At 47.9% G+C, this 26,605-nt stretch overlaps 1 protein-coding gene across 1 annotated transcript; it reads right to left on the bottom strand.

Moving 5' to 3' along the window:
- xpo4 (exportin 4) lies at nucleotides 1–26,334 on the bottom strand. The gene is made up of 24 exons (XM_057054837.1): nucleotides 26,181–26,334; nucleotides 24,599–24,704; nucleotides 24,341–24,482; nucleotides 23,726–23,864; nucleotides 22,785–22,901; nucleotides 22,544–22,697; nucleotides 16,399–16,511; nucleotides 10,309–10,466; nucleotides 7,356–7,530; nucleotides 7,061–7,237; nucleotides 6,775–6,917; nucleotides 6,544–6,689; nucleotides 5,905–6,082; nucleotides 4,567–4,726; nucleotides 4,319–4,488; nucleotides 3,934–4,108; nucleotides 3,134–3,340; nucleotides 2,961–3,047; nucleotides 2,681–2,858; nucleotides 2,479–2,600; nucleotides 2,264–2,394; nucleotides 2,023–2,140; nucleotides 1,812–1,904; nucleotides 1–1,424 (listed from the first exon to the last, which is right to left on the bottom strand). Exons 1-24 carry the CDS (start codon nucleotides 26,244–26,246, stop codon nucleotides 1,227–1,229), a joined length of 3,453 nt encoding a protein of 1,150 aa, XP_056910817.1. The 5' UTR covers nucleotides 26,247–26,334; the 3' UTR covers nucleotides 1–1,226.
- Between the last annotated feature and the right edge of the window lie 271 nt (nucleotides 26,335–26,605).

Raw genomic sequence — 26,605 nt, forward strand, 5'->3', positions numbered from 1 at the left:
TTTTATACAATAACTTTATGTACACTTTTACACTTCATTAACAAAACAACCATTCTAATGCTCTGAGCTAGGAGGATTCCGCCTCCCACGTCATGCTTCTGCGTGGCTCTGCTCCTTTATTTGGTTTGTTATTGCCGTCCTTTATCCGCGGCAGACCGCCTTCCCGTCCGTCCAGTGTGTTTCAAAAACCACGTCTTGGGGAGGGAAACGAGCCCCTTGAAACTCGTCTGCTAAAGCCCTACATCTGCCTGGAGGGAAGGGGCTGCAACACCATACAACAACCCAAACAGAGGGGGGGGGGTATCAAACACCAACAGAGGGACAACGGCTGCCTCTTCAGTTGAATTCGTACATTTTTGAAATCCAAGTCTCATATAAAAACATTTTAGTCACGTTTTTGTCTCCAACAATACAACGGTCGTGATTTCTCTGACATTATACATACAATATTTACATTTACATCCATTAGGAAACAATCGGATTTTGGTTTTCTGCCACTGCAAACAATCGCCCGTCTCCGCCGTGACTGGCCATGCCTTTGTTGCCATGGCGACATCAAACACAGATGTGTTTGTAGAGTGTGGGTACCTGGCCACCTGTGATCTGAGCGAATGGCAGGTACAGCCATCCCTCAGCTAATGTGACCCGATTGACACACACACGCACACACACACGGGACAATCAACAGAACAAAGGCACTCTGGAAATGGCGGGGGGGGGGGGGCGGTGTGTGTCGGAAGAAAAAGAGTTGTGTGTTTGTCATGGTGTTCAAACAAAATGGCTACTCTAGCACAGTAAACTACAAAATGTCAATGCAAACCAACGTTTTTAACAAACAGCATTTAAAGTTTTCATCCTCTGTGTGTGTGTGTGTGTCTGTGTGTGTGTGTGCGATGGTGTGTTGTGGCAGTCGCTCGATACTTGGGTCGCCTTCACCACTCGTCGTCCTTGGAAACAGGGCAAAATGGTCGCAGTCAGACTGCTCTACAGTTCTGTGTTTATCGTAACAGCATCATCATCGTCATGGCGGTAAAGAATGCTGGAGGGGGCGGAGCCATTGCTGGAGGGGGCGGAGCCATTGCTGTTACATACAGGAAAAAATATTCAGGCATGAGATGGACTCCAGGGCAGTTCGGGTCATCTCTTCTACCCAGAGCTCTTCGATTAAGCAGGAGGAGGGGGGGCTTTTTAAAAACTAAGATCGAAGCAGAGTCGAATTCCAGTGGTTATTTGACGCAGAGCAGCCCACCCACGTTGGCCACAAACTCCTCCAGGCATTTGAGAAAGGCGACCTTCTGCTTGCGGTCCATGGTGGGTGGCGTGCTGCTGGCCGTCAGCTTGTTGAAGGCATCGGCCAGCCTCTGGTAGATGATGGCGTCCCTTTGAGAGGACAGCAGAGTCTCCACAAGCTCTGAGTACTCCGCCTGGCGGGGAGCAGAGTCCAAATTAATTAAAAATAAACCACAAACAACAGAAATCCACTCAAGAGTCCACTGGGGGGGTGCAGAGTAGCTTCCATTTATAAATTTTATCACGCAAAATAATACTGACAAACCCTATATTTAGATTATTTATCTTTTTAAATAATAAAAAATAAATCAGACTTATATAGGTTGATTTAACTGCAATGACTCAACCTGAACACCAGATGGCGACACACACCCACACAAAATCAACAAGTACACAATTGCTTATGGCCAATAAAACTATTGATGTGTGCATCATAGAAAAAGAGGGCGCAGAAACAAAATCAAGTTAATGCAAAATAAATTGAAAGTCAAATCAGAGTGCTTTAGGTGTTGTTTATTTACCTGGTGCAGGCACACAAGTGTGTAAAAAGCTTCCCCCGCTGCCACCGTCATCTCCATGTTGTGTTTTTGCAAGACCAGCATGTCAAACACCAACTGTACAAGAAACACACGGCCAGCACCGTTTAGTTCTATAGCTAAACAGTTACACCAAAAAAATGATGAATTCCAGTTTGCTAGCTTTTTTGTGGCCCCCGGCAGGACTGTGGCGCACCTTGAGGAAGTGACGAGTGGCGATGAAGAGGGGCATATCCTTGTCCTGGCTTTTGGCGCACTGTTCAGCCAGAGGTGACAAAGCCTCCAAACACAGCTGACTGATTTCTGAGCTCATTCTGATCCCGCACGCTAAGGAAGAACCATTTCTAGGGAAAATGTGCCTATTTCTGCCCCAGTATAGGGTCAAAAAACACTAACAGGCGTAATTCAGTGCGTTAGCCTGAGGTCGTAGAGGATACGAGGTCATTCCCAGCTCCAGGGAAAACATGAGGCTTTTGAAGAGGTCTTCCGGCAGCTGTGGGATCTTTTCAGGGAAGATCTCACAGATGAAAGTGATCAGCTTGTAGTACTGGTTACACAGAGAGGGAAACTGGGAAGCAAAGACAGGATTAAACCCCCCAGAGTGACTGGAGCCCTTCAGGCCCTTCAGACCGTTGAGAATAAGGACTCTCACCTTCAGCAGGTCCTGCGTCATGAGGGGAAGAACAATGTTGACGCCGTAGAGAACCACGTCTGCCGCGGACACCGTCCGATTGCACGCTGGCGTTCCCTGGTCCTGGTTTCTGAACACGTCGTCTGAACACACGGCGGGGTGAGAAAACGTCACGTACCAGGGCAACGAGAGCATCCACGGGGCTGCCAGGTGCGACGCTCACCTGTGTCGCTGAAGTCGATGAACTCTTTGGACAGCAGGTTGGTGAGCAGCTCCATGATGAGCAGCAGGTCCTGGTACTGGTCCTCCTCCGCAGCGGAGTCGCTCCGCTTCCTGCTGCTGTTCTTGGAGTAGACCTGCAGGAGCGTCAGGCAGGCTTCGTACAGCTTCATGGATTTGGTCTGAGAAGAGACGGACAGAATTCTGAATCCAATTATCAATTAACTTTAACCAATCAACCGACGTAAACTTGTCCTCTAAATAAGATTTGATATCTGACCGACCTCTCCGAGGTAACAGATCTGCTTATGAGCCACTTCAACGAAAACCTCGATGATGAGGTTGATGGTCTCGGGCGTGTTGCTGTAAACCTGCTCAATAAAAACAGTGAAGAAAAGGTCGATAAAATGACCCCCGAGGTGTTTCAGTGCCACCAGTAACGCTGGACTCTGCTCACCTCCATGAGGCCGATGCAGCTGGACAGGAAGTCCATGAGGAAGGAGAAGAGCGAGGCCACGTTGTCGATCTGCGTGGCCTCGGCGATGCCGCACAGAGCCTCCAGCGTAGCCACGATTTCCTGTTTTACCGCTTCCTCCTGGCTGATCTGAGCAAAATTCTCCTGGTTGATGAGGTTGAGGAAACGTTGCTGGAGAGGATGAAGCACCTGGAGGGAGAGGAAAAATGAGCTTCTCTGAAACGCTCGGCGCTCGTCATTAAATTACCTTAAAACCGGCCAGATGATTCGCCGCAGAGTTTAAGATTTTGTGAAATATAAACTGGAGCTGCTCGAGCAAACGGCGTAAAAATACGCGGCGGTGTGTGCGAGGAGAGAGGAGGAATGCGGGAGCGCGTCTCATCAGATGCCAGGTCCATCTCGGCCCCGTCTGACGGAGCTCAGACAAAACAGCTGCAGCAGCCAACAGCTGCCGTCTCACTCGTCCTCCCCCCGTAATTACTCTGGAGTCATTGTGGCTTTGCACCCTCCCCCCGTTACTACTGTCAGTCTATTAAGACAAAGGCCTCCGGGATCAGGAGAAGGATCAAGTTATACACATGGGAGCGAGACTTGAGGGGGGAAATATTATCGACAGCATCCGTCACTCCTCCTCGGATCAGGACCGACTCGGGCACGACGCCGAAGAGTCAACGGGTCGGTTTGTTTGTCACCGGTGGACAGAGGTTGGACCGTTTGGTTCCCCTGTTGTAACATCTGTAGGTTGTAACCCTCGGAGGTGTCGTCCTCCCTCCCGTCGTTACCTCGGCCCAGTACTGCTGCTTGGTGTCGGAGTCCATGTGTGCGAATCCTCCCAGCACCAGAGCTTTCATCAGGGACCTCTGCACGGAGCTGCACAGCAGGTGGAGGGGGGGGCTGCGGCTGGCAAACTGCTTCGCCAGGTTCCACCAGCTCTCGCACTGCACCACGATGTTCGCCCTGGACGGACAGAGCTCCTTTCAGACAAATCTATAATTCAACGGTCTCTCTTTTCCCCCTGTAAAGCTGCCATTTGATGAGCAGTGCATCAGATCAATGAACTCCCTCATAACGGTTGTTCTGTTAGGATAGTTCAGCACCGTTTCTGCTTATTTCCTGTTTGTAAATGGCATCGAATGCCCAAAGCAAGTTCTTCGGCGGGCCCCTCACCTCTCCCTCTTCTCCACCAGCGTCACCAGCAGGTCCACCGTTTCGTTTGACAGCTCAGTCTCCGAGCTCCACACGGACAAATTGTTGATCACCTTCTCCAGAAGATATCCCACAATCCACTGAGCCCCCTCTGTGTCGGTGCCAAACGCTGTACTGAGCGGCACGCTGATCTGAGGAGGGAGAAGAGGGATGTTGGCCAGGGAGAAGGGTTGTGTTACACGTTTGTGACGCAGAGGCGAGTCTCGGACCTGCTCGTACAGCTTCTCGTCCACCAGCAGGTACGTCTTGGCCCAGCGTCTGAGGAACCACACGATGTCTTTTCCCATCTGAGGGCTCAGCAGCTGCGTCAGGCTGGCTCTGGTCGCCCGGGACTCGACCTCCGAGGTCCGCAGCACCGCCGACAGCAACCTGCGGCAGACAAACACAGGAGCTGGTGAGCAGAGGAAGAGAGGGGAGAAAACAAGCTTCAGTGTCACCTCAGGTAACAACAACCAGCCAGGATTCATCACCTTGTTTCTGACTCGGGCCTGAATCTGAGAGGCCCAATTCGCTCACACGGTACAAGGACGGAGAGACAAAGGGTTTAAAGCAGATTAGGGGTCTATCTGCACTCGATGACAGCGGCGCGGTTTCATATTGTCCGCTGAAAACAAAGCCGCGCTGACATTTCCGAGGCCGGGGTCACTCGATGGCTGTTAGGAAACTTAATGCGGCTGACCACGCGTTCGGACAGTCCCCCGTCCTCCCCCGCATGCTCGCGCCCGCTCCACCTAATGGACAATCTGAAACACAGCTCGACGACCTTCAGCAAACCGCCTCAGAGGCTGTGGTGGTTATCCTGTGTCGACACTGTGATTATTGCACAGAGCTCTGAATCCTCTCCGTGTCGGGTCTTCGTGTCCTGCGGATTAAGACTAAAAGACCACAGGAATCGGCTCCTTGATGAGTGCCGACGCTGTGCAGAAGAGGAACCTTCGAGACGGGAAAGGCGGGTGAATCCACGATGGACTGAACCCGACTTTATTAATATTAAAGTGCAACACAAGTGCGGCCAGAAAGAAAACAAAAGTCTAACTGTGCAAAAACAGAAAAGACATCCAAGCTTATTTTGCCCTTCCAATTCCAACTGCACAAATCCGCCACATGTCTCTGAGGTTCGAGTAGACCATCTTTTTAGGAGAGGAAACTCTGGTTTGGGCGTCTGCAGACCACACAATATAGTTTATGTGAATGTGAGCTCATGTCCTAGCAGCGACTGCTTCACTGTATTGAAGACGTCTGCTAACCTTTACAGCTGCGTGGCATCAAAAAAAGAAGCCTAGTGTGGGAGTTTTATTGGGCTCTTACTGGTGAAGCGAGATGGACAGTCACAACACCCATGGTCGGCTGGACATAAAGAATGTGACAACAATTAGCCCAATCCCTGCTGCGCAGCCTCAAAAACAACGTTGAATCAAAGCAAAGCTAAACTGTGTCTTATGTAGACGACAACCATTTGACACCAGATTAGTCAATATTTGCCATTCGGAACTCCAGTTTGGCTCCATTTTCCTTCGCCACAGCTGCATAAATACACCAAACGCTACCTGATGACCGAGTCTGTGCGGTTGCAGCCTGGTATGGATGAGGCCTTCTCCCCCGGCGACCCGAGTATCTGTAGCGTGGTGTTGATGTCCACCTCTGTCGAGTGTTTAATGGAGAACTCCATCACTTCTGTGGGGATCAGCGGGGTCTCGCCCTGAGGGTCATCGGCTAGTAAATACCCTGAAAAGTGCCAAGGTGCAGACGTTCAAACCCGTTAGAGATACACACCAGCACAGTTAGGTCAACAATAAAATGCTAGCCCCATAAATCTACTTGTTTTAATATACTCCAACAAATAAAAATGTCATAAAATGACTCAGATTTGCCTTAAATGATGCAGATGCAGACACTACTTCATTAACATAAGCCCTCAAAGGCAGGAGGACGTTTTCCCCCTCGTGTTCATAAATAAGGGTGGTTATGTGGAGCAACAGCACTGGAAAAACAATTTGTGAACACTATAAACACACTAAAATTCTATTAAATTGCACTTTACTCGTTGTTAATCAAATATACGTTCGTCTCGGCAGAAGGAAATTTTCATTTTTTCCTCCCTCAATTTAACAGTAAAATCTTTCCAATTTAAAACAAACAACAGAAAATGGATTTTAAAAAAACCAAACAAACCACAAATTACGGACCTGAGACCAATATGAGCCAGTGGATGTCCTCGTAAAGGTCACCGAGAACCTTGCGGTCGACTGAACTGGGGTCGGATGAGGCCATGAGCTGCTGCTGGGTCCTCTGAAGCTGCCCGTGCAGCCGTGTGACCCGGTCCTCCAGGAGGCTGCAGCAGAGGGTTACAAGAGGAGAAATCTCAGCATAGGTTTTATGTGTGTGTGTGTGTGTGTGTGTGTGGGTGTGTGTGTAACCTTGTGAGCAGCGGGATACAGTGGTCGGCCGCCACACGTCCCATCAGGCCGATGCAGGAAAGCTGGTCAGAGAAGAGCTCCCTGTCGTCCCCCTGCAGCTCGTTGATCTCTTCTTCATCGTGAGATGAAATGCCGTTCACTGACTGAGGGGGGAGGAGGGAGGGGGGCAGAAGGTGTTAAAGGAAGCCAGGAAGATGAGGGCAGACCTTGTTCTGGTCCTGTTAGCATCTACTGTGACACCAGAAGGAGCAGCCAAGCATTCACGTGCACACTGACAAAGTCTCACCAGGTTCCGGGTTCCATCGGGAGCAGCCAAGTGACACTGGATGTACGAGTTGAAGACCTGGATGGCGGGCTGGACAAAACAGCCTCGAGGGAAATGCTCGTCGTCCTGGATGAACGTCAGCCAGGACTCCAGGATCTTGTCATAGGCCTCCATGTAGACCATGTCGTCCTTATCCAGCTGAGGAAGAAATGGACCGTTTGGGTGAAGGACGGACTGAATGAAGCACTCACACGCCTCCATAGTGTACGCCGAGCTGTACCATCAGTGCTCATCTATCTGTAAGCTCGTTACTCACCACCTCCTCCAGGGCGGCGCTGCGGCCGAATGAGCAGGTGAGCAGCGTGAGGCAGTTGATGAAGGAGGTGAAGAGGTCAGTGGGCAGCGCCATTAAGGTGCTTCTCGGGAACATGGTGATCATATTGGAGATGATATTTGAGATGCCCACCGCCTCGGAGTCCTCGATTTCGATCCTGGAAGGGCAAAAAATGTCAGATAATAATCCTTCAAACAGTTACTCACTATTATGCCCTTTAAGATCCTCAGATAAATGAAGCTTAAAGCAAATAAGTGACTCCTGTAAGTCCCAACAGTCTTAAACGATTGACCTCAAATTCATCAAAAAAGTAATCAAATGGAACAGAGAAGCTAAGAAGAAGAGCTAAATTCAAATTACTCAGTTGGAAGGCAAAGCACCTTCAAACAGGACGATGAAAGCCTTTGGACCGATCGAGGAACATGTTCTATTCCACATTCATTGTAATAAATCTCTCCCCGGTTGCCCAAGAGGCCACAAACGTAGAGTCCTTCCGCACAAGTGCTACAAATATTTCGGAGTCGTTGACGTGATGAACCGAAACCAATGTGTCACATGTGCCGGACAGAACATTTTCAAGTCAGAACATAAACCTGTCAGCAGCAGCTGCTACACACACACTATGATGACACAGCGTTGAGTTCGGAGCAGATCTCAAACACATCTCTGGCGCCTCGCTGGTGGGCTTCTTCCCCTTTTATTGCTTCTCTCTCTCTACATCGTCTCGGTTGGTAAAAGTCCACCTTCACAAACTGTAATATCCCAGCATTCAGTGGGACTGAAGTGGAAAAAACTCCACCTGTTTGACAAGTATATTTATCAGTGGACAGCAGTGAGTGTGACAGGCCTCGCTGACCCTCATCAGACGCGGCTCAATTGTGAGCAGAAGTGTTCAATCGCTGTACATCAGCCGTCGCGCTCTGCGTGCTTTTGCGATGAGGCAATTGGAAAAAAGCTCCAAGAATAGGTGATTACAGACAGAGCAGGAGAGCAGGGAAGAGAGGGGAGGGGGGGCGAGCAAGAGCCTGAGAGAGAAAAGAGAGAAGGACCCCCCCCCCCCACTCCCAAAATCACATGATCTGACGAAAAGCCTGTGTGCAGATTCAAGTGCGTCCGTCTCAGTTATTTATAAATTCACATGTGGCCCCTAATTCAGATCAGATCCACTCCGAGCGAATACACCCGCCACTAAAACGAAAATATTTCCCCACTTAATGACCCTTCACAGCCCCTCAGTCATTATCTGCCGCTTTTAGCCGCGACATCAAAAAGAATATCTAATCAGCATTAAAGTAACCGGAGGAGAGCGACCTCCCGAAAACCATATAATGGAAAATAACAAGTACTCCGAGTTGTTTAAAGTGCTGTTATCCATTTAAATGTGAAATGAGTCCACGCACGGACCCACTTGTGGATGGCGTCTGGTCCAACGTCCATGCTCTCATTCCTTCCTGAGATCAGTTTATGTTACATTATTTACGTTAATGTAGAGGTGTGATATGTACCACAGAAGAAAGTGCTAGCTGCAGCTATTTCAATAACGGACTATTTTAATAGCAAAAGACAAACGCGGGGACAACTGCTCTCTTAACCTTTAGGTAACTGCTGCCTCACCCAGCTGCTAAAAACAGAGCGGTAATCTCATTTAATGCAGCTTCCCGAAGCCCAACACACGCCGATCCGATTCTCGGCGGCACACGGGAAGAATCAATACTACGAACTAGCAGATCACGCAACCCCCGATCGTTCATTTCTCGGCGTGACCTCCGCTGACGAGCAGGCGAGTCGTCAAGAGTCGGTCCGAAGGTGGTTAACACCGCGCCGCTCCGAGGATAATCCAATATTTGAGTTCCTGAAGTTTAAAAAAGTGTCTGAATTACATTGGGGCTCATTCTTTTGGTAATTTGTGGAAAGTTACTGGAGTGAAAACACCAAATATTTAGTAGTTCCAGCTAATTAAATTTAAGAGCCCCATTAAGTATCAAAGCGGCTCGAAAACCAACACAGACGATGTCGAGTCTGGTGAAGTCCTGACACAAATACTCAGATATACACATAAATATGTGGTAGCAGCTCAAGCATCATCAAACAGTGACCTCCAAGCAGATAATTCATAAATCCTTCATATGCTTTAAAGGGCAGGAAGAAAAATATAATGTTCTTTATTTCTATGTCGTAGGGGACTAAAAGACTCATCCCTCTCCACATAATCTCCCACAAAAGGTGCAGATGCTCGACTCCAAGGCCTTTTAAAACAGACTCAACAAGCAATCACTTCCTATAAATAAAGAAATGCCACAGAATGAGTCAGACTCTGACATTGGTTATCATTTACCAACCCTCTGAATTCAAGAAACACCACATCCTTGAAGCACAGGATCGAAAGTTGGTGCAAATCGGAGTTTTTTTGTTGCACATCTCAGCAGCGAGCAGGTTTATTTATTACCGTGGGTGCAATAACAAGAGCTGCTCCCCCAGGGAGCTGCTTTCAAAGGCTCCGTGTGTTGTTTTACCTGACGGCGGGGTGGGATTTACTGAGCGGCTCTGCAGACGATTGAACGCGTGATTAAAATACAATAGAGAGAACTGCCTGACGACAGAAAAGAAAATGGATTTCTTTTTAAATTCTGAAATGGCTGCGAGTGTTAATTAGAATAAAACTGCTGCACTGAAAGAACAGGTTTAAAGGGGCAACAGACAGCAACAGTGAGCAATTAATTTTCTTTTTTTTGTCTCGTCTCCTGCTGCACTGATAGAAAACAGATACTGTCCTATTTTATTTAAAGGACAATGCTGAAACCCAAAGGTGAGAGTAACTTAAACTTAAAACCAATTCAATGGTAACGCAACCAAACAAACCTTATAGCAATTTATGGCAATTAGCTCACCTGTTAGCGTGGCTAAAACACCGTTTATAAGCCGCTGTTGCACTCACCCGTTGATCATGCTGAGCAGGCCCTCCACTAGGTGGGCCAGGTAAGAAACCCGGGCACTCTCATCAGGGAAGATGGGGCCGTGCATGGAGGCCAGCTGGGCCAGGCACTGCAAGGAGTCCTGAGCCATGTCCGAGTCCTCTCTAATCTTCCTGTGCACCTAAAAGACAAGAGGAAAGCTGCATCTGTCAAATCCAAGTTAAATAGGTGGATTCGGTAGGAAATAAGGACACCCCGGACCAAAATGTATGAACAGGTTTTCAGTTTCTAATACAACTGTCAGCAAGACTTTATTCAGACGTCTCTAGCATCGACTGACAGCGAGTTTAAAACTTTAACCAGCACCCCGATGCTGCGCCGAGACTCGGAAACACAACCGCCGGAGCATCCGAACAACACGTCAGATTAAACAGCCGCCTCAGCTGATACGCAACAGAATTGATACTCACCGGCGGGACACACTAGCCAGCGGGAGGAAGCGAAAGAGCCAATTGATTTTTCAACGCGTCCTTCCTCAGATACCGTGACCCCGGTCGCAATAATCAAACACAGAACGGATCCCGTCTGCCCGCAGGCAGCCTCAATCAAAGCTAGAGCGGAACGACCCGGGTCTGTTCTCGGTTCAGTCTCATCTCAGTCCTGTGCTGCCGTTCACTCGTGGGATCTGGGGTTTCGCCTTTTCCGAGACGTCGCCTCCCCACAGTTGAAGAAGAGGCATCGTCGGGTTCAACTGCGTGCGCACGCCGACGAGCACACGGCGAAGCTGCGGCGGTAACACCACTGCCGGTCACCCGCAGCGTCTCAGCGACATCGGGTTTCCACTGGCGCTGCTACGCCGACGCCTGGAGCTCCAAATCCTCCCTCCCGTGAGCGGCGGTTCTCTTCTCTGTCAGTCCGAATGTGTTATCTGCCGTTTCCTGAACCTTCATCCTCTTAAATCCAGACCGATCACTTCATCGCGGGAGCAATCAAACTTTCATCCTCCTCCTGCTTGTTGCCGCTTCTTCTTCTTCTTCCTCCTCCTCCACCACCTCTCAAAATCTCCTGTTCTTCTCACACTTCCTTCCCCTAAATTCTTTCCAGCTGCCTCTCTCCACTCCTCCCCTCTGCCTGCTCCCCAGCTGCAGCGCTCGGGCAGTCGCAAGCGGCGTGCTGCCGGGCAGCGATCTCAGATGCTAACGTAGTGTAGCCACCGCAGGTTTGGCTGCTGCTGCCCTCTTCCACAGCGTCATCCCCTGGACGAGCTCAGCGAGAGGAGGGGAAGGAGGAGGGAGATGCTGGGTGAGAGAGAGGGGGAGAGAGACGGAGAGGCGTGGGAGAGGTAGTATAATTCCAAAAGATAGAACGGTGCGAGCTCTGAAAAGGCAGCTGCACCAGTGAGTGATCCAGGCCACGCCAGTAATGCCAGTCTCCTCGAGTCTGACTATAGTTAGAGATACACAACCAGTGTGTGAGCATGTGAGTATGTGTACGTGTGTGGAAAGAGTGAGGATGGAAGGAGGAGAAAAGGATACAACAATACTGCTTATGGTGCTCAAATGACAGCAGATTTGCACCCTGCTTAATCAATGTGCCATTAGATAATGTTCTTGCTATTTCTGTGCTCATTGTGTTTGTGTTGGCAGTGAGATGGATCCATAGCAATGAAGGAGCAGGAGGCCAGAAGCAGGGAAGAGGATATCGAGTAGGATTAGAGCATTTTTAACCCAGCGCTAATAAAATAAAAATAAACTATTCCCCATAAAACGTAGAAACGGTCAAATTCTTCCCTCAAATGTGACGTACGACAGGAAATTGTTGCTAAAACAAATAGATGTCCCAGTGGAAGGAATTCTAAACTCATCGGCTATGGAAGATGGCATCAGGTGAACTACAACCATGTTTCTACACACACCTCGTGGATTTGGAACCCTCACACTCGGTGTTTAAAGTGCCGGTCGGCTGCTCACGGTAAGGAATGAAAAGAAGTGTTGTGACAGAAAACCGAAAGATGCAGAAAGACGCACGAGGCAAGGTGAAGGAAAAGAGATTAGCAGGTCAACATATTAGGAGAGGGGAGGGGAAGCTGATAAAGAGAATGAGGAATGTATTTATAGAAGCAGACAAAGCCTGGTGTCCATTTCCTCAGGGTGCTCGGAGGTTTTTTCAAATCAACACTGCAATTCGAGTTATTGTCTTTCGCCTGCTCTTTGCCACTATCACTCTCCCTCACGGATCAGGTTACCGCCTGCGGGCGGGCCGAAGGGACAATCGACTTCTACTGCAACCGAATCTGCTCCCCGCACCGACTGTGCTTATTAAAGCCGACATGCTGGACGCACTCTTGTAATTCCATTTGTAAGGCTGGAAGTGCTAATACAATAGCAAACCGATTAAATTACATTCTCCAGAGCAAAAACACAGCAACAAGTCAGTGTTTATTTTACCTCCTTAGCTGGTAAATGAAGTCACGCTAATGCGAAACCAATTTCACACATTCAGAACACGACACTGTTTTAATCACCAGTTCCAGTTAAGGTTATGTCCCCGAAGAGTAATTTGAGTATTCCATTTTTACAGAGATGCTTGATTTGCAGTCCGAGGACATCTCAGTCAATTCCCGCGTCTTCCTGGAGGACAAGGTTGAGTCTCCTTACGATAAAAATGAGTCTGTGCCAGTCGGTTTGTCTGGATCTTCAGGGGTTAAGAAGCGGCTGTGGACATTTTTCTAGTTTATTGCCCAAGCCATATTCCCTCGAAGCCGTGCATTCCATCCAAATGAAAAATTGAGCCCTGCCTCCTCCAGCGTACGACCACGTAAAGAAAAACAGGAACCCCTGCAAGTACCTCATTCATGTGCAGACTACTCTGAGATAAAGCCGTAGGGAGGATAGGCGCATAAACTCCAGCACATCCCCAATTAAAACAAACTATAAATTTGAAGACATTAGACACACTCGCAGTCAAAACCGGTCGATATTGTCCTTCTTTTGTTAATTCAGTGCTGTACTGGCTGTACTGGTCCACGGTTCGCTGGGGTCTCTGCGTGGGACTACGCAGTACTCGTGTGTGTGGCTGCGTGCGTGCTGATTTGATGCAATGACATAAACCAGATGCTACCAATGGTCTTGGAAGTGTATGTGCATGTTTGCCTGTGGATACACAATCACATTCTGATGCAGTTCTCTGCTCATTTGGAGACAAACAGAAACTAAAAACCATGAGAAACTGAGGAAAACACGCAGCGGAGTCCAGATGCTCCGTCTTCTATCTGGTCCTCTCCCTCACTGCAGTGAGCGTCTGAACTGTGGTTAAAGGCATCCTGCTGCTTCATGTTGGAGGAACTAACGATCCCCACCTTCTCTGTTTCCAAACTACCACGGCCCAAATATGCGCCAGACCAGATGCCGTTAAATCCTGACAATGTTTCTATGTAAAAACGAACCGTTTTGTCCCCTCAGTATAAACTCCTACTGCTGTTTCATGGACAATACTACTGAGCACACTCATTGAATGCACGCCTGAATCCCGGTGATACCATCAGCAGCTCAGGAGCATTTGAACTCGAATGCTTTGAAAGCCGTGATTTCCAAAGTACGCGAGCAATGCCGACGTCGGGATGCACAGATCACAACTATTTTAGGCTGAAAATGAAGATATGCATAAAATCTGAAGGGCCTTACATTGTTTGGGTGCTGTTAATTCCAATGGAGACATCACACATTTCCATGGTGACCTGATGGTGCAGGATTAGGAAGGGGAAGGGGGGGGGGGAGGAATACCACCAACTGTAGCTTCTACAATGAGCATCAGTGAGACATCAAGCGTGTCTGATGTGTAACTAAAACATCTGGAGGGCCACAGGATGGTTGTGTTCTGGAGCAGAGGTGGACCAGGGAGCAGAGTCAGAGATGGATGTGCTTTGATTAAGCCGAGTGTTCCCTTTATCCTCGTTTTACCAGACTGACGAGACAGAGTGATCCAAAACAGGGTTGTCAGGCACGTTTGCATGATTTGTTTTTCTGACATATCCTGCATGCGTCTGTAGAAAGTTTGAGTCCGTGGCTTTTGATGATTGAGATGCTGGATTATGGTTTTGTTGAAGTTAGAAACAAAACCACAAGTGTTTATAATGAAAAACATCTGACCGCAGCCTCGTGATCACTGGGGAAGAAGAACTGGAGCCAGTTAATGGGACAGTGACAGACACCCACCTACTGGAGCTGGAATGGAGACTCCCCAAAGTCTCTCAACAAGACTGTGCCTGCAGAGCTTGGGTTATGTGGTTGTTAACAGAGGCCCCTAATCATGGAGCCGGGTCCTAATCCGGCCACTGGTCTGTTGTGGAGTGTGACCCTGACGGCGCGTGTCTCTGGATAACCTCTTTACATGCACGCACGCACGGAGGCCAAGCTCATGCGCTCCCTCACAGCTGAGAGGACAGCAGCTGAAGCAGCGGGGGACCCCATTACATTAGAATAAATACAAATTTACACCCACTGACAGCATGAGAAACACACACACACACACACACACCTACACACAAATGGAAACTGACACAATCTCACAGAGAGACAGAGATGTTGCAACAAATACACAAGTACACGACCCAACCGGGAGCGTACTGTAAAGCACGCGCACGCGCGCGTGCACGTAGAGACAGCTGACAGTGCCACAGCAGCCTTACAATAACAAACAGTTGAGCTACTAGAAATACCAGAGTGAGAAATGAGACTGAGAACTGAAAACTGAAACCGAGACGACACGCATCCCGCAGATTCCTTCAGCAAAGGCGACCGACTACAGACATTTTTATTCGGGCCCGAGTGTGTGGATCTGTCAATCAAATCCCGAGTGCTTTGAGTTTTTGAAACCTTTGATGTGGCCTTCGGGGACGGCTCCGGGTGTGAAGCTAGAACCACTGAAAACGTTGCGATACGAAGCGTCTACAGACAAATTTCACACCGACAACACAGTTGTGTCGTTTTGCATTGGAAAAACCTGCACTCACACTCGTGGACAATCATAATAAACTCCCAAAACTGAAGGTTAAATGGCCGCAATATGCTATAAAAGCAACTGCACTTGAGAAGACCTTTAAACAGCCTAACGAGTTACTCCAGACACAATATCCATTATCAAAATCCTGTTTGGATCTGAAATACACACACCCCCGTCACAAGAAACAAAAATGGAACAAATCACCATGTTGTTAAGCTGACAAAGATTGCAACATGCTGTCCAACAAAACCCTGTATTTTGCACGTGGCGCTACACAAGGGAGACGATATTTGGTTATTTACAGTTTAAAATCAACGCGATATTTCAGGGCAGCAAGTTACGGACGGGGTGAGTCTTGGTGTGCGAGAGAGTGAGCAAACGGCTGCAAGTGCAGCAGAGAGGTCAACTGAAGATGATAAAGAAACACAAGTTGGCGAGAGTAAAGGGGTGGAGCAGGATCTGGCAGCGGAAAGACCACAGCCAGAATAGTGGAGCGGTATCTGGTGCTGGTCAGCCAGCGGGTTTGGAAGGATGCTGAATTGAAGAGCAGCTGACTGATTTGTTCCACACTTCTTTGTTCCACACTGTCTGCTTAGCCAACGTGGGCTGCCTCTTAAAATACACAAGACGCTGCTTGAAAATACACATTTACTTCCCCAGAAGGTCCTCTGGACAGTAACGCAATAACAAGACCCCGCTGCAAAGCACCCATAAATCTACTTAGAGACACGTCCCGAGAAAAGAGCCCACAAAACTAATGAAAACTTAGCGTGTGCCAAAACGACGAGGTCAAGTGAGACTACTCTGGCCAACGTGGAAAGTCAAACTGTCTGTCTTTGTTTATGAAAAACAAACCGCAATCTGGAGGTCAGGAATATAAAGGAATCGGATCAAAGGGTAAGACGAGGCACCGGAAAACTCTCATGGAAACACGAGATAGAAAGAGTCATAATTGTGGCTAAAGACCTGAAGGATGAACTCTGGAAATGACACGGTGGGCAGCAGGACACGCCGGCGACGCGCCGAGCCGCTAACCGTCACACAAAAACGAGCAGGATTTGTCAAGTTTGCTTAAAAAAAAAGAGATTTTGAAGGTTGCATCAGATACTCACAGTGAAGAAGAGGTCCATGATGCGGGTGTCCAGCAGCGCTTCCCTCCAGGTCTCGGTTGGCTTGAGCATGACATTCTGTGTGGCCTCAAACATGGTGATGTAGTGGCGCCCCAGTGACCCGCCAACAGTTAAGGCCAACAACAGCATGAAGAGGAGGAGCAGGAGGAAGAAGGAGGAGGAGGAGGAGCAGCACACTCAAATAAACAGCAGCTACCGTCACCGAGCTCCCTCACAATGCTTATTTTGATCTGTCTGGTTAGCTAATACTTCCTTCCTTTCGTTAACCTTTATTTTATAGTTCCTGCCCTTTAAAATTCATCTGTCTGTAGCAAAACACTTCCCTTTCTCCTCTCCTTCCCCTCTTGTCCTCTTCTTAACCTTCTTCCTTGCTGCACCACCTCTCCGTGCACGCTCAAATTTCTCTCCTCTGCTTCCTCAAGATCTTGAACCACAGCAGACGTGCGCTCTCGCCGCAGCCAGTCAAGGCTCTGCTTCAATCTGCCCCTTGTTCACTCCTCAACAAGCGGGCCTCGAGGCTCCTTAGCCCCTCGAAACACCCCCTTTCCCTTCCTCAGCCAATCGCCTCGTCCCTCCCGTTGTCTGCTTTCTAAGACTAAAACAGGAGCCTCTCTTTGGCCCGTAGCACAATCACTCAAAGATTGTTCCTTTTAACAACTTGTTCCGTCTGTTTTACTTTCCACACATTCTTATCTTTGTGTCCTCAAAAACACTTGAGCTTCTCATAACAGCAAACACACACACACACACACACACACACACACACACACACACAGACGACGTCAATGACATTGTTGCCAAATGATTGAGTGACATAAATGTACAGAACGTATAAAAGAAATCCACTGCTATTATCTTGAGTTCATTTCACCCAGTTTTAACACAAGTGTACCATCAGTTTAACACTTGGAGTCTAAAACATAAACCGATGCTGGATCGTCGGGCTCTAAAGGCGGCTTTTGCGGGTTATTTCCCGCTGGATAAAATATTAAACTCTCTTGGTCACCGGTCGCATAAGCTCAGGCAAACGGGATATAAAAGCAAATCAGCCGTCTGTGGCGGCGGGACACTTCCAGGGGAATGTCAGATCAAAGCCAAAGAGAGGCAGAAGGCCGTGCATTCCTCTGACATCAGTCCAGTCACTCCCCGTGCACACACCCCACCACAACACAGCACGCTTTTCCACACAAAAGTTGGCACCTGTCTAACGCTCTGTGGGATTTCGTGCGTGCGCTTGTATACATGTAGGTTCAGCGCTTTGGCTTTCAGGCCCTGTTAAAAATAGTTGCGGCGAGGCAGAAGACCTTCATCTGAACCTTTCTACGGGGAGATGGAATGAGAACGGGACGTGACCCAAGCGAGGCGCTGCGATCCGTCAGTCCAACCGAGTTTCATCCTCGACGCCGTTTTGATAGAAACGTGGGGAAATTCGACACAGCTGGTCCAACGATCGCTCGGGAGAACGAGCAGGAGGAACAAAATACAGGCAAAGGAGCACATGTTCCAAGACACGCACCACCTCGGTGACAGAGGCCACACAACCCCCCCCCCCCTCCCCTAAAGATCATATGACAGGGACTAAACTCACAAGAGACCCCAGGAATGAAAACTACACGGCTACTTGAACTATTTTACACAGGTGGACAGAACGGCCGGGGTCACCGCTGAGGAAAAACAGGCTACAGGACACATTCTGAAATGAATATTTAAAACTAAACCGAGAGGGCTCGTTTCACCCCTCAGAGTAGTAATTGTGTGTGTGTTTCAATCGACAATTGTTTTATTTTAAATGATATCAGGCTCTTTGAGCTCCTACTGAACTCAGAAAAGACCAAATACATGTTGACTCGTAAAGGAAATTTACAACTTACATCTATGCAATCCCACTCCTCTCAAAAAAGAAAAGATTTACTCAGACCCACTGTATGTGTATGTGTGTGTGTGTGTGTGTGTGTGTGCGCGCGCTGCACATGCCTCCAGGATGAGTAATGTATGCAGAGTGACTCCGACATGTGGTTGTGGTTTGGTGGGTTTTTAAAAGACATCACCTGCTACTATCTCAACCCTTCCAACGCGCTCAAGAATAACTAATGTGACGCGTCAGTTTTCCACTGGAAAGATAAGACAGACTGACGGATAAATAGGACACACAAACGCATCAGAGTCGGCGGTGGACGCAAACCGCCGACCACGAGGGTTTCAATCAAACACGAGGGAAGAGGCTCACATGTGCCGAGTCGCCGGCTTTACCACCAGACGCGTAAACACGCGTTGTGATACCGCAGTTTACACCAGGCAATTAATCTAGGCAGCAGCACCAGCAGGAGTTTTCATTTTCTCTCCCGATTCTTTTTATTCTCGGCTTCCAGCTGACGCACGGCTCATCTTGAGGAGCTACGCACGTGTACTCTCAGCATGGCCGCGGCGTTACGGGCAAACTCTGAACTTAAAGCACTCGCAATCGTTCACGGATCATATTTATCTCGGAATGTCACCCGGAAACGGACCACATGGCCAGAGCGAGCAAACGGGGGCGGAGTCAACTCAATCTTTGCAGAGGACGTGAATCCAAACTCTCAGTCTGCTCCCAAATGACACCGAAATCTCTGAAATAAATACATTTTCAGGTTTACTTGACGGCCCTTTGGTCGGGTGGAAGGTGTGTGTGGGGGCTCTTTCACTTACAGCAGCCCGCCACAAGGAGGCAGCAACAAAGATGCTCAGAATATGTTCGCATTACTCGTTATGAACAAAACTTAAGTCTAAACTGTTTCACTGTAATAAAATATGGCACAAATGAATAAATCCCAATGTAATAAATAACGAGACAGCTGGGATGACTTGTGATCAAACATTGTGAAGATTGAAGATGTTTCCTGGGCTGCTTGCTGGGCCGATGGTGTAATAACATTGTTATTAAGACCATATACAGCCAACACCCCCATAGCTATTTGCAGATGTTTTACGGGATTGCTTCACAGTATTGTCACGACAGAGTAGACGATCCCTGCAATCTGAGAATTTTGCAGACCCAAGCAGCCTTGGTGCCTGATGGTCGTGGATTAGCGAGCTGCTCCTATATCCTCTATTCATTATGCTTGATCCTGGGTGAGGATGGACCCGCAGCACAGAAAGACTAGCTGAACGTCTGCCAGCGGCCCTGTGAAAAGCGCAGCACTATGCTACGGCGCGTGGAAGGGTTTAAGTGATATATCCTGCCGCCATGTGAATAAACAATCCAGAAATACCTCCTCAAGGACCCTTGCTCATTTTCTTCTACTGTTTGGCCCCCATCTGTTTAGACAGCAGTTGTCATTAATTTCCCCACTCAAGGATGACTCCAATAATCTCGTCGTTATTCCATCTACTGTTTGAATTCCTTTCGCAATAAGGACTGCATGGTTTTGCCAATTAATATGCAAAACATCCAGACTTTATGTCCCCGGAGACTAAAGCCAGCGAGCGATTGTTCACTGGTCTCTTAATACCCTCTTTTGTTTAGACAGCAACAGATGAGGATTCACTGCACTCTACAGGGTCACACACCGAGCATAAGCTGGCATACTCCAAATCCTAACCTTAACCTGGGGTCAGAATGACTATAAATTTAACCCTGAAAGGCTAGGAAATAACAGGGTCCAGACAGTCCAGGGCAGGAGAACATGTCCAGCGGGGGGTATAAATATTGCTCAGCAAGGTTCAATGTCTTACAAACTCAAAATAAGACCTTTGGTGAAAGGTTGAGGTACAGCAGCTGTTAAAGTAAAGCAATGAGCGAGAGTTTCACCAATCTGTGGTCATAATGTCCATTTAGGACAGGGTTTATATGCCCACATGTATCACTTGATCACAAATGGGGGGGGGGGGCTATCGCAGCTTTACAGATGCAGCAACACATCGTGGACGGCTCAACAAAATGTGGTTGCGAAATTTATGAAGCTGTTTAATATCGAATATTTAGAGGCTTGTGGGGAAACAAGCCTCTAAATATTCGATATTTAACAGCTTCATAAATTTTATTTCCGTATTTTACTTCCGTATTCTAACAATAGTTCCTAAAAAAATCTTATAAAAGGCCCATCACTTGGTGTAAACTTTCTAACGGTGATTTAATTACAGACCTTTATCAATTACCTAACATGGATATGCACAGACTAATAACCTGATCATCAATTTCTGGATCTCATTATTCAAGCATGAAAGTATTCAAGCCAGGGAACCAGCATAATGTGATATTCTCCGATAGGAAATGTTAATAAGGGACAGAAAAATAAGCCTCAGCGACGTTATCACCCAGACGGTGCAGACAGAGGACGGCGGGGACGGAGGGCGATCCGTCCGTCAGCTCCGACATCCATTTACAGCACCTGACTGCTGCAGCAGCCCCGAGGCCTGACCGCGACCCTGGCCCGAGTCAAGCCTGGTGCGGAGTGACACGGTGTCGTGCCGACGCCCGGGAGCGTGCCTGCACCAGACGACACCAGAGCCGGGCTGGAGTTCAGACATCGGCAAGGACAGATGACACGGATGCCACTGCGTGTGTCTGAGGGAGGGACGCTCTTTAAAAGGGGCCTTTGAGCTGGACGAGGAGCGCGTCTCCGTGTGCACGTAAAAGGCGGCGGCTGCCAGCCACGCAATTAAGGAGAGGCCCCCCGACGCCCGCGCTCACGCCCCTCAGACCAAAGGCCCGTTGTTACGATTGCAGACAGGCGCTCACGCTCAGTCAGACCTCCCAACCTTCCTCGATCTGTTCTGCTTTTCATCAGCGCACTTGTAGACTCTACAAGCACTGGCAGGCACACAGACATCTCCACGGAAACCACACTTGATGTGCAGCTTCGTTCCCCCCACATGTTTGACAGTTTCAGATCAGGAATCCAGACTTTCGCACGACTTGTTGAAGCTTTCCAAAAGCTTGTTGGTTTTGTTTAACAAAATGACTCAAGCAACTCAGCTATCAATTATTACATTAATCACAAAGGATTTCATCACACAAACCATTTAGCAAAAACATACCAATGATCTTTTCAATTGGATTTCACAACGTAATTTTCCTTTGATTATTGTGGACAAAATCTCTTTTCACCGTAGCTTATCCTTAATTTAACAGTGAAAAAATGATCCATCAACTCAAATAACTTCCAAACCATAAATCAATCATTATAGGAAAGAAATGGGCCGATGTTGGCCCTTCAATTTGGCAGAACAGACGAACAAATCGACCATTTCTGAAATATTTAAAAAAAACTATCTGTTTTCAATCATGTGTTTTGCTTTTTTTAACACATCAAGGTTTCAACAAATCTTTAAAAGCCGCAAAAATGCAAAAACAGCGTAATCCAAAACTGCCATAAAGCAGAGTCCCGCTTACAGCCTTTCATCATCGCCCAAAATGGCCTAATAGACTTTGAGGACACACATATCAAAGTGAGCGTGCCAGGAATACCAAGGGGAGCCTCAACAAGCTCAGCCGGGGTGCTGTGCTGCTGGAATGATACAGAGATGGACTCACAGACACCTCTTTGAAAGTGATACACGGCCCTGACTGGCAGCAAGCGCCACTTCAGATCCCCTCAGACAGGCCGAGGAGATGCCAGCCTGGTAGGGATTTAAGCCTTAATGAGAGCGGCCATACACACACACACACACACACACACACACACACACACGCGCGCACAAGCCCAAGTTCACTTAGCAATGTCGGCAACTGCAAAGATAATATGGACGTGTGCACAAGAGATGAACTACAAAGCAAAATTGGTGGACAGAGACCACATTCCAGGGTATCAAATATTTGTGGAGCCATGCATACCACCAGCTACTATGTAGACGACCCACAGGAGCGACAAAGGCTGCAATATGGACGCGATGTTTTTAGCAGTATACACTACATGAGCAGTCAATTTGAAGCAGTTTCCCAAATTATCTGCACCACTGACACACATAGTCAAGCAGAATGGTTTGATAAATTCTGTAACACTTCACTAAGTGATGAATAAAATATTCTTTTAATCTCCATCTGTGCCCTGTTCTCCATTACTTACTCAAGCGAATATTTATATACTCGTCTCACGTGTTAAGTAAAGAAGTACATAGAAATGTCCACTGTTGAGAAATTAAAGGATATAATTTGGTGGCAGGAAGTTCCAGCTCAGGACGTGATTAGCCAGAGCCAGGTAACGCTGGAAGACTGACGACATTTGGGCGTTCAGGTTTTCCCTGCGCGTGAACTCCTGCAGCACCTCCATGGTCAACACAAAGATCTGCCGCAGGCCCTCCTCCTTCAATAAAAGGGATTCCGTTCATTAATATAACCGGTGCACATACAGTACATGCAAGGAAAGAAAAAGAACCGGCGGAGAGCAAACCTGGAAGAGACGCTTGCAGCTGCCGTGAAACTCCATGCTGAGGCCGATGCTGCTGGTCTTACTGGAGCTGGAGAACTCGGTCAGCAGAGCAGTCAGGATGGAGCAGGCCAGGGTTTGCTGCAGCAGAGAGGTGTGTGGTCACCAGGTTCAATTTGCACTCTCAAAATTCCCTTTTTTAAATGGATAAAGTTAAGTATTCTTAAGGATTTGTTTCACATCCTCTCATTTTGGAGAATTAGATGCAATTAACACTTTACAAAAAAAGCAATAATGGAGGATTCATCTCAGTCAGACACATCATCAAGGGGCCTTGATGTCATTTGGGACCTCACCTTGTCTCATCTGTGGGTGCGGGGGTAGCTAACACCCACTGAAGGTGCCCACCTTTTTACATCGAACGGCTTTATTAATGAACGTAATCGACTAGAGCCATCTACCGGCCAATGGGCGGAACTGCAGTTTGCTTTCAGTGCAGCGTTCTTAGAAATAATACCCCCACACGAAAAATACCCGTGACCTTTACAGAAGGTAATGCGAGTAGAGAATCAACAAAAAGGGGTATTTGAAATTTTCTATGCTCAAAGAAGTGCGACCATGTCTTCATTACAGCCTTGTGCACGACTATTTTCGCTCTAGGCTCTGTGGTCTGAGACACTTCCTGCAACAGGAATGTGTTGCCTACAGTTACAGATACCTTCATGACTACTGACACATAATATGGATCAGAAATACACTTTGAAAGGCAGTATTTACCAGAATGCCACCAAATCTGGTTATTCTCACTGTGCTAAACAAGACACCCAGAAATTCTGAATAATAACTAAATTTTTGAGCCACGTTCAAAGCAGAACCTAAAGTAGGAGACCACCTCTTATCAAGAGCGCCACTCAAGTACCAATAGGGAATATGTCTAAAACGAACAATCATACGGGTCTTCTCACCATGGTAGGGTTGCCGCTGCTGATGAGCTGCCCGACCTCATGAAAGATGCTCTTACAGTTGATGCTTTTGTCCACGGTGCCCCTCTTCACGATGACGGCTACAGCCAGCAGGATCTGCTCGCGAACGTACTTCTGGAGACTGGGGAGAAAAAGAAACGAGTGGAATCACTGTTATATATAAAATAAAAACCTTAAGTGAGAACACCCCAGAGGACAAGCCCCCAAACGCTGGTTATCAGCAGGACGGCGAGGAGCAACAATGTAGAAATGTTGTGTATTCACAGCTGCAGCTTATTGTCTTTGGCCCGTTTCACGTGGAAACGATGACTTCATTGCTGCGTCTAATCAAACAAAAGCAAACAGGGACCCTTCTGGGTTGTTTGTTCAGCGGCGTTACTACAGCACGTCAGATACTTGGATAACATCTACAGCTTTAGCTCTTCTCCATCTTCGGTATCATAACCTAAAGTGCTGTTATCCACATTATAGCGTTCGATCTTTCATATCTATGCATCCTGTGGCATTTAAAGGTCATAACACGTGTAAAGACACGTCACTCAACCGTTCTGTTTCCCTTTACAATAACTGTAGTATGCAGCTCTTTTTCCATCTTACTTTGGTCTCTGCAGGACGTAGGTGAGGAGGAATGCTCTTAGTGACTCAATGCTGGTCTTTTCCAGAAGGATCCACTCCCGCACCACCGACTCCATGATGGCTGTGGCTGCCTGGAACAGCACATAGTCCACCTTACTGGTCTCTGGGGGGGGGGGGCAGAGGCATGAGGGGAAAATGTGTGATGTGAGCACGACCAGCTTGGCCACTGGTGGAAAACATTCTTTCAGGCTGCGGAACCGTGCAGAGTAAAGTCTTTACCCAAGATGTGCTTGCAGATGGCAAAGGGGGATTTGGATTTCCTGAAGGAGAGGAATATATGTTCAGCATGCTGCCTCTGTTCCGTGCTGACCATAGACGGCGGTGCCTGCAGTTACAAAAGTTAACTCGTTTAAAAAAAAACAACAAAAAAGAGCAAATAAAAAGCCACAAAAAAGGAGTAATTCATCGTTTGATTTAACAACAAAGATTTCAAGAAGAATAATGATGTCTATCATTGGATGAGCGAACTCTAGATTCGAGCTGTTCCGGCAGCCTCCCGCCGCACATCCGCATCATTTCCAAGCCACACCGAGACGCCGCGACCATCAAAACAGGCAAGTTAGAAAACGGCAAAAATTATTTAGCAGCTGTTGAACCTGTCCAAAAGATCAAAAATGCTACGAAGACTTTAAAGGGTTTAAAGTCTATATTGTGACATGAAATAATGAACGCTGCAACAGGGGACCAGTACTGATGCTTGAATTTAGATTTATCATAATCAAACAGGCTTAAAATGTATTTATGTCTCCATTAATTAAATGACATTACAGATGGAGTCCTGTCTCTGTATGTTCGGCCCATTCAACTTAAACCTGCAAATATCAGAAAGTGCATTTGGAAATATCAGAGTCCTACAATGTGATTCCATTTGTTCACGGGGCTCTGAATAATATCACGTATCCAAAACACACTTTTTATTAAATATTTTGCAGCTGAAATTCGGGCAACTTCAGCTGAGCACCAACAAACTATAATAATGGACAAAAATAGTGGAAAATGTTCAGTGTGTGCAAAAATCCTTTAAAATAACATGATTAATTAAGCTGACGTGATGGTGCCCCCAGAGTGAGGGCTAAGGGATGGATGGTCAAACGCACGTTTCTTTCAAAGACAGTTCACATATCTGAAGAAAACAATGTCCATGTCGTTTTGTTTTGGGGGAAAACCCAGGGAGAGCAAAATGGCAGGAAGCAGGAGCAGCTAGCTCATTCACCTAACACAGACCCATGACATGCACATGGTTAGCTGCTGGATCTTAGCACCCAGACTTACTCCAAATGGGGCTTAACGCTCTCGGGGAGGGGACAAAGGGACAGATTTGGGGTGAATTGGTCTATTCTGTGAGGTAGACGGTGTGCTAAAGCTGCTATCGTGTGATGGGGGACTGCGGGATATGCTTAAAACAACAAGTCGGAGATGCTCGCAGAGTGCGCTGAAACTTGCAGTTAGCCGAGGAAAGCGCCGCCGACTGCGGCACGAAGCGCCGAAGTTTCCGCTGGAAAGTGTCCAGAGGCGCGTCCGCGCGTCAGGGCGCTGGTGGGTTAAGACGGGGCCGACAACAGTGCAGGAAGCGGATTTCTGTCTCCTTTTTTTTTTGATGGGATGGAGACAGCCGAGGCAAGGCGCCACGCATCGCTCACCGATGTTTCTCCAGCGAAAACTGGACACATTTGACCAAAAAAATAAAGCGTGGCCAACTTCAACAACCGCCGCCGCCTCCGAACGCCTAAATCCGCCCGACAACAGCGCGGCCGTGCGTGACGGCGCCCGCGCTGGGAGAAAACAAGGATGAAGTTCTCACCATTAAAACTTTGGCAGCGCTTTCCAGCTGTGTGATCACTTCTGATGCACCGACCGCCGCCATCATCGTCCCTCTCCAATGACGCGCCGCGCGCACTGCATTGTGGGATCGAGGCGCCGAGACCCGGCGGGGTCCGAGGGTCCGACCCGCCGCGCTGCGGCACGGAGCGGCGGGTTATGTAACCGGGAGTGGGAGATAAACCCGGGGGAAAGAACGTTTAAAAAGAGGCGTACTTGTGTGCGTCGAGTCCAGTCTGGGTCTGTGCTGCAGAACTTTGAAGTCGTGTGAAAACACCGCCTGCTAAAACTTGGCTTTATTTAACCTTTGTAAACTCTGTTTTAAAGTTGCTGTTGAACAAGCCCAATTAAGACCTATCCCACTATAACCAGTTCATTTCTGTCCTAACATTAGCTGTACATTTAACC

Source organism: Takifugu flavidus, chromosome 1, assembly GCF_003711565.1.
Source record: "Takifugu flavidus isolate HTHZ2018 chromosome 1, ASM371156v2, whole genome shotgun sequence".
Classification (NCBI taxonomy): Eukaryota; Metazoa; Chordata; class Actinopteri; order Tetraodontiformes; family Tetraodontidae; genus Takifugu; species Takifugu flavidus.